The sequence below is a fragment of the Rhagoletis pomonella genome, unplaced genomic scaffold, assembly GCF_013731165.1.
Source record: "Rhagoletis pomonella isolate Grant_MI unplaced genomic scaffold, Rhpom_1.0 Rhpom_scaffold_00003, whole genome shotgun sequence".
NCBI lineage: Eukaryota > Metazoa > Arthropoda > Insecta > Diptera > Tephritidae > Rhagoletis > Rhagoletis pomonella.
The window spans coordinates 75,635,176-75,648,346 of NW_023458557.1; the positions used below are offsets into that span (position 1 = coordinate 75,635,176).

The 13,171-nt window shown below is 33.9% G+C and overlaps 2 protein-coding genes across 2 annotated transcripts in view; both read right to left on the reverse strand.

Annotated features, from left to right (window-relative positions):
• LOC118735531 overlaps positions 1-13,171 on the reverse strand; it is a 321,256-nt gene that overhangs the window by 208,368 nt on the left and 99,717 nt on the right. The window lies entirely within an intron of this gene.
• LOC118735540 lies at positions 5,251-6,196 on the reverse strand. The gene is made up of 3 exons (XM_036465344.1): positions 5,855-6,196; positions 5,526-5,783; positions 5,251-5,457 (listed from the first exon to the last, which is right to left on the reverse strand). The coding sequence occupies exons 1-3, from the start codon at positions 6,024-6,026 to the stop codon at positions 5,390-5,392; spliced, it is 498 nt and encodes a 165-aa protein (XP_036321237.1). The 5' UTR covers positions 6,027-6,196; the 3' UTR covers positions 5,251-5,389.

Sequence of the window (13,171 nt, forward strand, 5' to 3'; positions counted from 1 at the left end):
TCAATATTAAAGCATACATTTAGGAGGCATTTCCGCCCCAACCATGTTCATGTATGGCATTGGTATTGGTGTGACTTTTGAATTGATTTTTTCGCTCTATTTTAAACTAATTTGAAATTTTAAAAATTGCCTGCACATCAGCATCAAAATACCTTTCTAATGATATATAATTGTTTATACCTTAGAAGTACAGTTTAGCCGTAAAAGGGGTGTAAAGGAAACATGATTGCCTATTAATATAATTGATATATATAAGGAAAATTTGAAAGTTAGAGGGGAGCGGCTCGAGCACCCCCCTGCCCCTACCTGGCTACGCCCATGGTACTATATGCATATATCAAAATTCTATAATTTCCATGTATGCATATTAGGGTGTTTCATCTTTAGGCGAAATTTTTTATCTCTATGCTACCTGAAACCCTGATAACTCATAGAAATAATGATGCCGTTTGAAAAAAATTACAGGCTTAGCTTTTTCAAAAATTTAATTTTCCATACAAAAACAAACACGGGAATTTTTTGGTTTCAAATCGATTTTTCGGTATTAATTTTTATTTTATTTTATTTATTTATTTTTTGAAAAATGAGTGTCGAGTTTTTGTAGGGCATGAAATTTGCTACAAAAACGATGAATATTAATAACAATTTATATTACATATCTTTTAAGTCGAAAATAAATTTCATCTAAAAATAAAACACCCTAATGTTTATGGGGCGTTCCATACCAAAATGGACGGGGTTCACACTTCATGTGTTTGATTTGTTTCAAATTTTTAGGGTTGATGAACAAACAAAAATAATTAATAACTATGAATTTGAGCGTGATTAATACATTTTTAAAAACTTAACAGCACAAAAATAAAAACCAATCGATTTAATAGTGGAATGAATTTGAAAAAAATCACACATACACACATCAAAATTTTCTATAAAAAGAAATATGTTTTAAATTGTTTTTTTTTTTCTTGAAAAATTTTTCACATACACAACAAAAAATTTGTTAAAAAAAAAACTAGTTTTTGAAAATATACCATCTCAAAACAAAAATTTTAAAAATCACAATGGTAGCTCTGAGTATTGCGCAATATTTAAGTATAGTATTACGGTGTGCACTCTACAATAATTTCAGTTATAAATTTTTTTTACACCGAAGTTGACTTAAATAAGTGCATTATTAATTTAAAAACTTTTTTAATTTTTTTCAGAATTTTTTTCAGTATACAATTTTGAAGCCCATCATTTTTTTGTATAAAAAGGTTCAAGTTATAAGCGATTGCAAAACTAGCGTACATTTTTTTTTTAATTTTCTTTGAAAACGGTTTTGCGCATTTTTTCCATAAGAAAAAAGTGCATAAAAGCCGTCAGCATAAGAGATGTTAAAAATCAACGCAAATTTGCAAATTTGTTTTTCATAAGTTTTCATTTTCTCCTTATTTACTGTAAAAATGTCAGCCGCCTAATGTATAAATAAAGAAAAAATTACAATAAATAAAACAAAAGTCCCGAAAATTTATAAGTCCCGAAAAAAGTAAAAAATCCTCAGACAAATGTTCCGCGAAATTCAACAAAAAAATCCTGTTGCAAAAGAAAGTCCCACAAAAGCTATAACTATAAAATTTGTTTAAAGCAATCCGAAAAATCAAGTAAAGATAATCCCGAATTTTAGTAACAACAAACCCATTTACTCACTGGACGTTACTAATATGTATTAGTATTAAAATATAAGTGTGGGTGTGTGATTTATTTATTTATTATTTACTCGCTCTAAGTAAGTACTTTCCCCAGTCATCACAACGATGAATGCTGTGAATAAACATCTTTTTAAGAAGGTCTAGCTGCTTAGTCGCCCATTGACTACATAAGCCAGAGCACCAACAACGGCGTAAACAAAGATCTCTAAAGATGAATAAAGCCGTAATAATAATTCAATTTTTAACAGTAATTGCACAAATCGCGCAAAGCCAAATCCCAATGGATGTGCAAGTATTCTGCACTAGGCATTAAAAAGTGAGTATTTGACTTATAAATTGATTGCCTAAAAAATTACAAATAAATGTAGAATTAATTTCTTGTTAGAACGGTAGCATAACGTGTTTTTGTTGTCCCGGCTTCGAGGGCGATGGTCAAAATTGTAAGTTTCTCTGCCACCACGGATGCGCCAATGGCCGTTGTGTTGGACCACTGTTTCATCCGCTGACAGATCGTGGATATATTTGTATGAGCAACGATGGGGCGGGGTTATGGCAGCTTTTCGAACTGTATTACCCGTTTATCATAGTAATGGGATTAATTCTGTTGTTGGGTGTGTTGATAAATTGGTATTTTTTAGTTTTTAGAAATGTAGGTATGCAAAACAATGAAAAACTCCTGATTTAGGCATGCATTACCGTGGCAGTCTGAAAAGTGCTCCAAATATAAACATTTTTAATGTATTTTAATTTATAGTTAATTAATTGTAAGATCACTATAATTTATTCATATCTATATTTATATTTATATATTTATATTTAGTATTTAATGAAAATAATGGAAATATATTCTAGAATAAATCACAAAAAAATAATGGATATAAATAACTAATACCAGTATAAAGTGGGAATTATAAGAATTTTAAAAATTTCATATTTTGGAGGAAGGAGCTAGCTGATCAGACATTAAATCTCTATGACTTCAAGTTTTTTTACCAACAATACAAAAACCCGATAAGTAAAATGTGTATGAAACCGCCGAATCTGAGTTAGTACAGCCAAATTGGGTCTATTTATATGTATGTAAGTGTACCTGTAAAAAATTCCACACAGGATAAAAATAGTACCATGCTGTGCAGAAAAATATTTTGATCAAAATTTGGAAAAATTTCAACTCTCACTTTGATAGGAAATATTTTTAATTAATCATAACTGTAGGCAATTACCGCATCGCTGCTACAAGCGCGGATGCACAAATGGAAAAATGAAGAAATGTACAAGAAGTGCTGGTAATTTGTTGAAACTTCACTACTGCAAGGACTATTTCACGGCCATTTAAAAAACGGAATCGGTTTTTTTTTAGCGGCTACCGATATCGAAAAACCCGGGTTTTTACTACCGATTACCAAATTTTGAGAATACCGGAGTGATTACGCCGATTCCTTTTATTAAGGTTCGTTCAAACATAAAATCGGTTTTTTTATACCGGTTACTTGCTTCGAAAAATCTAAATTTTTTGTAGATTTTTATTTAATATTAAATTTAGTGCGACAAAAAATAAAAAATGTCGATACATAAAAAGCAATCAATATACTCACGAAATTTTAGAATAAATATTGAGGCTGTTCACACTTGTGTGGTTATCAGGTTGCCCGGTTAAAAATTATTATTGTGTAGCATATTATGTATATTGTTGGAAACTGAATAAAAAGTATAACCACATAAAGAATATAACCTGATAACCAGGCAAGTCTGGACAACCTGTAAAACTGCGTTTTTAGTTTTGCTCTCTTTTTTTAAAGGACTTTATAATTTATGAGATATGCTTAATTCTAAAAATTATTTAGAAAAATTCAATGCAATGTAGAATAACAATATGGGCACCAAATGAAAGAGAAAATTTGAAAATTTTCTTTTAATAAATTTAATTTTTTTGGGCTTATAAAGTTAGGAGGACGAAATGCGAGGATGTGATTGAGTGTATTTTAGTCCCTAACATATAATTTTCTCAAAAATAATTGTTGCAAAATGTCATAGGATATTCAAGGATAAAGTTTTAAAAACAATTTTCAATACCTTCTCGTCCATACGCACCAAAATATTAAATCTTCCTTAATTCTAAGTAATTTTTTCTTTAATTTGATACCCATTTTGTTTTTCTACATTGCATTGAATTTTTTTTAATTTTTTTAAGTAATCATATTTTTCAAGCCATTTAAAACAAATCCTGACGTTAGAAAGAAAAACTAAAAACGCAGTTTTACTGTATTTGGCCCATGGTATCACGAATATATTAATTTTGTGTGTGTAAAATTGACTTTCGCACCCTGTTATCACGGAGAGGAAGCCAAAATCGATTTCTAGTCTCATTGTGAGTCCACAGTTTGAATGCCACTGAGAATAGTAAGCTTTCAAAAGAAGAAAAAGCTTTAAGTTTTCTACCAGAAAATACTATGCACATAAATACGTATATTAAAGTGGCCCCTGGTTATATGGAGAAAAATAAAAGTGTTTTGATTCTCGGTCTGACCCACTAGAAATGTGTGAATAGCTTAGAGACTAAAGTATGCAAAGTTTTAGATCAATCAAAAGAGATTTAGAGGTGGCTAAAGCGCTCAAAGATACACTGCTCACGACGTACAAAGAAAGCGGTCGTCAGTGGTTAATTACACAGCACCAATGTGGTCGGCAGTAAAGAGCGACACGCAGTAGAGAAATCTACAAACATGCCAGAACGCGGCTGTCCGGCAAGTCTTCGTAGTAGCCTCTTCACGAAGAAAGCCAGAAGGAGCACAACTCCATGCTATCGTAACAACTAAACAGCGTCCTGCTTAAGAATGTTCCGCTCCTCCGTCACGAGAGGTGATAAATGCACTTTTGAAGAACAGACGTCCCTCCGTACGTAGACAATTCAATCAACACGGCGCGATACACAGTGGCGCCCAACAACCTACATAGCGTTGCACTCAGCAGGAGCCTCAGCAGCCCTAAATACAACATCGTTCTAGATGGTCGCCCTTGAGCTTCAGCATCACGATTGAGAGAATACAAAGGTTGCGCCGATCTCGGACCGCTATTCCTCTCTTAACGAATTTGACGGAATCGTTGTTTGCATGACGTCACACTGGTGCAACTTGTTTACGTTTTCCTTGCAACATTTTTTCTTCTTCTTCCATTCTTGCTCACGTTTTGGCATTTCTCTCTCGCAATTGCACCAGTGTGACGTCACACACAAGTTATTCTCAAAAATCCTCTCCGATCGGCGCAATCTTGTATTCTATCATTCTTGCTTCAGCATAGAAGAAGCAGAACTGCCGAGAGAGACCAAATGCACCCTAGCATAACTCCGTTCAGGCTGGTGCCACAGCCTCAACAGTTATCTCTCTCGCCAGAACTCAGAAGTGGCAAACCACTGCCTAGCATGTGGCGATGGTCCAGACAACACACAATATCTCTTCCCATGCACGTCCATGCACCCGACGACGCTGACACCGAAAGCTTTGGGGATAGCGCCCATTGACGGCGCCCGCTCCCTCGGAGCCAGTTTATTTAAGCTCGCGACTTACACACAAAATAAAACTTATTTATTTATTCAAAACTTGAATGATGCAAAAATTCATTCACAAACGCCTTAAATTAGGTACATACGTAGTGCTATTCTAAAAAATATATAGTTAGCTTTGTCATACAACTCATTTAATCTAGTAGACCAATATCTGACTTCGATCAATAAAGCAGGGTGTGCTAGAGAAGATTCTGGCGCTTTCAGCTGAAATAAATAAAACATAAATTAATCCAATGGAAAGTTACTCGATGTCATTAGGCGCGTTCGCTCACCTTCCCACTCCAAGGCGCGTCGTTCTATGTGCCGCCGCCAGATGCAATGTGTGATAAAAACCATTAACACTAACATTACAATCATGCCAAGCGCTACCATCAAAGCATCATAGGTGTGCCACCAATTTGGTGTGCGCATACTATCGTCCTTATCGCCATCACTCATCTTTCCGTTAGCCGTTGCTGCGGTGACATCGGCTATGGCTGCAATAGATTCCGTAAATTCAATGGGTGGCATTAAAATATCCATTTCGAGCGCTGTTGTAGAATAATTAAATATGTATTTATTAATGCATTCAAATCGTTTTAAGCACTTGTTGCTTGCTTACCTGCAGCGGCTGTGTTGCTGGCATCGACTTTTGTTGTAGGTGAATTTTCCACCGCGTCAAGGTAGCCGATATCCGTTGCGGCAAGAGCAATCACTTTTATATCATTTCTAATGAAAAACGCTGGATAGCAAACAAATGTAAAGGTCAGGAATAGTGGGTGCAAGTGAAACATTTTGAGTTCCAGTTAATAAATTCGAATCAGAATTTTTCTTTCAGCACTTTATGTACCTAGGTACGTCGTTCCTGCAGCGTTGCTAGAAACTGAATACGGGTTTCCTTACATTGCTGTTCTTTCCCAACTCATACTTGGTTGCACGTATGCATCACTCACCATCATTTATCTTCACTTTGTGCTTTTATAAAGCATCTCGCATTCAAAGGAATTACAAACATATGTAGATACATGTGTAGGTACATATGTACGTATGTATGTAAGTAAGTAAGTAAAGAATTACCACGATTAAAATGAAGTAAATAAAATAATCACATTGATTTTGCCATTCGCGATTACGGTTGAAGGACTGAACCAATGCAAGCCCTTGCCATCTAGCCATGGCTACACCGTGAGAAATTTCCAAAGCGATAATATTTTTAAGTGTTCAAGTGTTTATTGGCGTTCAAGCTGAAGTTCGGGTTTCTTGTTTTTTTTTTTTAATTTTTTCAATTTGGGCATGGCTTATTTAAAAAAATTTTTCGGAAAATTGCCAAAAATGCAGTCCTTGTCTTAAAGTACCATTATTCGGTAACAACAAATTTCTACCTCATTTAATGCAGTCGTGTAAAAATTGTCGAAGTATAGCAATTTTTTTTTAATGTGGTCTTAAATTTGCAATTTGTTTGTTTTTCAGCTTTTTCCGATCCCGGGATTTTCGGGATGTCGTTATCACAATCCCGAGATCACTGGATTAGTCGCGTAATCTAGATATTCATTGCTTTTCAACAACATAAATCGAAAAAATGCTTCTATATTGTTTGAGAAGCTTTCCTACCATAAAATAAATTATAAATAAATGGGTTTGAAACCTAATTTTTATTTAAAGAGGCGTTTTCTCTCTGACGTAAGGATTTATTTTAAAGGACTTTGTAATTTCAAAGATATGATTGATTCCAAAAATTATTTAAAACATTCAATGCAATGTAGAATAAAAATATGGGTGTCAAATGCAAGAGGAAATTTCTTTATAATAAAAAAAAAATTAAATAATAGTTTGGATTAACAAGGACGAATAGGTAATTCTTAAGCTGATACAGTTAGAAAGTCGAAATTCAAGGATGTTATCGAGTTTATATAAGTCCTTAGCATATAATTTTTTCAAAAACAAATATTGCGAGATATCAAGGATAAAATTTTAAAAGGAAATTTTAATACTTAGAAGTCCTTCTGCACCAAAAACTTAAATTCGTTTAAAATCTAAAGCATTTTTTTCTTTTATTTGATACCCATACTTCTTCTCTAAGCACATTTCTCTCAATTTTTTAACTCATTTTTGAATTACTGACGTCAGGGTGAAAAACTAAACACGCAATTTAACTATATTTGGCCCATAGTTTCGCGAATATATTGATATTTGTGTTTAAAATTTACTATCACACGTTGTTATATGTATAATGAGCTAGCCATTTATAAAAAATATTTATTATTAAATTAAAAAAAGAAGTAAATCCAATAATGGCCAAGAAAATGACATTCCTGCAGAGAGAGTGTGCAGATCTTTTGCACAGTGTGGCTAAAGAATTCTTTGATTGTTATGAAAATTGATGCTTAAAATGGCGTTTAGCGAAAATTAGTTTTTAAATGAATTCTTACAAAATCTTTTTTTTTGATAGTCCTTTTAAAAAATACCTACATATTTTTTCAACTTTATTGTAAGCAAAAAAAAAAAAATTTTTTTTCCCCGTTAGATAAGCAGTTTTGTCAGCTTTTATTTACAGAAATGAATTTAAAATCAGATTAAAATTGAGACCTCAAATTTGTCCGCGACCACCTTCATTTGCTCCACTGTGTAGCTTCAGTTGCCACAGAAAGCAAACGACTAGCGTGTATTATTGAACTCGGCCAGAATCAAGAAAAGCCTGATATATACAGTATTCCCCGCTTGATTGCACTTCAAAAATTGCACAATTTTTGGTCCAATTAAATGCGGAATCAATTAACCGATACTTGTTTGATTGAACAGTTCGTTCAATTACAAAATTTCCGTTAAATTGGACAGCCTAATTAATTAAAAGAAAGTGAATTTGTGCATTTTAAATAGAATGATGTTTATATAGTTTAAACTTTAAACGAAAAAATATAAGCACTACAATTTTTTTTTTTTACCGATATGGTAATTCAGATAAGCGGAGAAATCAATTAACGGGGGGACAATTAAGCGGGGAATACTGTGTTTCCTTTTTTAACCGACTTCAAAAAAGGAGGAATTATCATCAGATCTTCCATTGTGACAAGTACAATGCTATGAGAATGAAACTAAAATTTTTCGACCTTAATTGAAATTAGCACTACTAAAAAACCTGGGCTGTTTAAAAAGCTAATAAATTCTTGCGAGAAACCAAACTAGATGGAGCACTCTAGGCCGAAGGCCAGAAGCCAGAACTTTGTATTTTTTAAAATAGAATAAAAAAAAAAAATATAAAAAAAAAATAAATCCACTACTAAAACAAAAAAAAAACAAGAAAGACAAAAGGCAAAATACAACAGGATTAAAAAATAAAAACAAAAATGCATACATATTTTACACATGTCACATGTTCAAAAAAATCATAAAAAGCATAACTAAAAGAGGAAAAAAGGATATAGGAACACGAAAGAAAAATATGGAAAAAATCGCAAAATAGGCAACTTAACCAAGTCAATATAAGAAAAAAAAACTGAACTGTCAATTTCTGTTACTTTTCGGAGTATAGTTAAAAAAAAAAATTTAAGTATTGGGTCAATAAATAATTTTTGTGTGAATAGACGTAAAACAAAATTGTTAACTCATCGGACCGATCGCTATATTAATAATAGATTAGCGCTTACACATATGTTAGTGTTTGGCCGAGCTTCTCCTCCGATTTGTGGCGTGCGCCTTGATGTTAACCTACAGTTTTAGGCCGACTCCGAACGGCGATTTTATTTTTATGAGAAGCTGTTTTTCATGGCACAAAATACACTCGGAGGTTTGCTATATTATGTTTTTATATAATCTGTTTTTTTTTTTAATTTTGAAAGGCGAGCCACTGGCTCTTACAACCGTGTGAACAATGTTACATTTCGATGTACATATGTATATAAATAAAAGAGAAAAAGTGTATGTTCAATGTAATCGTTTCGTTTTTGTATCTGTATTTTGAATCTATCCTTATGTTAAACGCACACGAGCACCTCCACCCAAACACGGCCCAGCGAAAAGCACCTATGGAAAGGCAATTACAACAGCGGGACACTTCCAGAATCAACGGAAAATTCCTCTAGGCTCTTGAATAATCTGGCATAGATATAACTTACAGTATTACTGCCAAAAAATTTTGGACTATAGGGTCCATAAAGTCACAAAAACCGGAGGAGTTTATCAATCCGTCGGAATATTTTTATTTTTAATATGTATTACCGCATCTTTTTGAAGCATTTTTGTTTATTTTCATAACTTTTAGATCGTATATAATAAACAAGTGCAAGCAATATTTTATTGATAGGTATTTATTCACTTTACTCCACTTATCGTAATTTATTCGCATTAAATTCTTAAATATCATATTTTTTCAAAATTCAAAAACTTAAAGCCTACACCAATTGCATTTAATTAGAAGGAAAATATGTCAAATCGACTGAAATTTTTAGTCATTTATAATTAAACTATGAATTACATATAAAATTTTCTAACACTTTCCCTTGAAAACACAATACATAGACGTAAGTAAAACTAAAAGCGCAAAAACATTTAAAACTATTCCGACTTGCAAATAAAATTTTGTTTTGTCACATCTTTCCTTTAGCCGCGCCTGCTCTAGATCAGCAAAGGCACTTTCCATGGCCGTCCCAACTGTTGTTGCTATATTTCCAGTTGTTGCAGTGTTTTTACTTAAAAAACTTTCATCTGTTACAGGCATATTCGGAACAAAGTTATCCATTGGAAGGCACTCTGTGCGATTTTGATTGAACTTGTAGCCTTTTTTACATTCACAAACTGTTGTAGAAATTCTTACGGCGTGTTCCGTGCAAGATTCGTTGCTCTCAGTTGCGCAGTATTTAAGGCCGCCAGCATCGATTTCCTCATGGGTGCCTGATACACAATTGCATACACCATCGTTGCAAATAGGATAAAGGCTTTCTATAGCGTAGGCTGAGCTCAATATGCAGATGATAATTGCCGTTTTTGTTAAAGTGGACATCGCCGCGTTTTAGAATTGTTTCTTAAATATTTCGAAATATACATATGTCGATCTGCACTGCTTTAAGACTGAATCTGCTCTGACGTAAATTTAAATTTCGGATATCATGAATTAATTTTTTTTTTTTTTTTTTGGTGGGCCCATGTGCTTATGCAGTGTAAGTGAATAATAAACCGCAAATCATGTGTATGCACATATGTATGCTACATAAATTTTTACCCAGTGAAAAAGTTAGTAGCCTTCCTCAACGCCAACAGTTTTACGATTACGCAAACAAGCATCACAAAGTAAGTAAACGGGTAATGTATATGTAGTTAAAATTTTAAGTAAAATTTTTGGAAGTTAAAGCAATGAGCTTTTATTTTGTGCCAGTCTATCATAAATTATACAGAGAGGTTTTATAAGCTTCGGCGCGCGTGCCTATAAAGTGGCCAGCAGGGTTTTAAAGTGTCGTTTTTTTCCTATAATTACTACTAAATATGTTGCTGAGACGATAAGCGCACGGTTACAATTCCGTTGATATTCATACATACATACATAAATATGTACATAGTTTTCAATTTATGGTATTCACTTATTTAGATTACTGCATCCTTTGCCAAACTCTACAGCTTCACACTGGGTAGTACATATGTACTAAAATAAATACTTGTTTCCTGCCTTATCACTTTTGGTGACCACAAATCGCTAATGCACACTTTAATGTGATACATTTAACATTAATATGTATGTTAATAAATAATATGACACGATATGAGAAGTTTTGATTCTAATTTGCAATACAACTTAATTTGGTGGTTTTCTCTAAAATTTTAGTGACATTTCTTCAATTCCTAATCTACTTAATCCGTGAAGCTTCAGAAAATGCATTTATTCTTTAACAGGGTGGTTTTCATTTTATTATTCAATGACCCTTAAAAGTATAAGATATAAAAAAGCTCGGCATTTCCAAGGTTTTGTACAAATGTACACATTTATCGGTTTCATGTGGCTGAAAGTTATGTACATGTGCGATAACGGAAGTTAAAAATCTAAAAATTTGTTATCTGCAATGTGAAAGTGATTGGTATTTTTGCGAACATAAAATACGATAAATCATTCAATGTATTTAACTAGACCCACCTACCGATATATATTTCGACCCGCTGAATCCGAATCTATAGTCCGTTTGACTCGTAGACCATCAAAATTTTGAGCAAAGAGCGATTTTTTGGCATTTTTTTTTTTTAACTAAGTATTTTCGCAATTAACTCGCAATTTTGAGGGTGTATAAGTCAAATGGACCTCATTTTCGGATTCAGATTCGAAGTATATGTCGATAGGTGGATCTGGTTAAAAGCTCACACCACTTTTTTATGTGAAGAAGTAATTTATCAACCAAAAAAAAACTTAACAAAATTTCCCTATGAAACATGTGGAAAGCCTACGACATGTACATAATTTATAAGTAAAGCCTTTTCAAAACCATTTTGGTTGATAACCATTTTGTAATAATTCGTTTAGCTTTTCAGGTAATTTGAAGTAAATTTTTTAACAGGGGGCAACTCTTTACAAAAAAAGTTTTATTTAGATCCCTCCAAAATTCTATTTTTGCACACATTTTGTATGGAGCGGAAGCACTGTACTTAATATAATATTCCCTGCCACAAATGTATTTTTTTTTTTAAACCAGCCAACCCACATCCGGCGTATGTATGAATGTATTTGGTTCTCCTCTAGTAGCTCCTACGACCTTCGCTTCGATATTGAGCTTCCAATGCCCCTCAACTTGATAACCGGCTAGTAACTTGAACCTGTTATACAGCATAAGTGGAATGCCGCACAAGAAATAAGGTTGAATATTTTCGATTTGGTAATTCCTAGCGAAAATAACGAGCTTGGGATTTACACTTTCACAGCCCAGTTTTCAAGTTGGTGGCCTTGAATAAGTTCATACAAGATGCCCAAGAATTTTTCTCTAACAATATGTGCTAACTGATGTGCATAAGCAACAAATCGAAAGCCCTTCCTTTCCAGAGAATACAATAGGTCGTTGACGACCGCGATCCAAAGTAGTGGTGAAAGTATAAGGATTGTTGGGTACATCTCTTTCCCGTATAGATGATGTGCCCTATTTCCGCTGCGAAAACAAAAACTCCACTTTATGACTACCCTCCCACCTAAGAAGCACGCCTAGATAGGGGCAAGCCAGCAGCATGGCATTTCCGCAAAAACTTTTGTAAGTGTAGTGTTTTCCAAGCGATGGTAATCCATTGCTACCCGAAACATTGAAGAGGCTGAATGAGTTGATAGCCTAGTGCTAGCTTAATAATATTAAATGCTCGAGGTGCTCACATTCCATACTTAAAACTCACTGGTCCCGGATTATTTGGAAAGTGAGAGTCAATTAGTAAATCGACTACTCGCTACTTATTGCACAATATGTCTCCTCGTCCCGCATCGATTTAGATTATGATGCGTTGGCTATAAAAAAAACTTTAAGTTCGTACCGGTATTAAACGGTCGTTGCTTCCCGATACTGGGGACGACCTCATATTCATTGATGGATCACAGTGGGATAGTAAGCTGGTGCCTTCCGTGAGGAACTCTCCATCAACCTCAATTTGTGGAGTGGGAGCCATCACTACAGTGTTTTCCAAGAAAGCGTAGCTACCATTAAGGATGTTGGCATAAACTCGTATAATCCGACGTTAATTGTGGCCCTTGTGTCTTTGATTATAGTTATGCTCGGAAATTGCCAAATAGTTGGTGGCATTCGTTTTGACCGCCTCAGGATATTTTTCTGTCGAGCTCTTAACGAAACTTACATAACGAAAGGAATATTACAAGAAACTGCAGACTCGATAGACAGAGATTTCTTGGAAATTTTTTGCCTAAAAAGGAGAATCTGCGGGCTGCGTTGGCATTTGGTCTGCCGTTCGAAAGATGAGCGTCTATTCATTT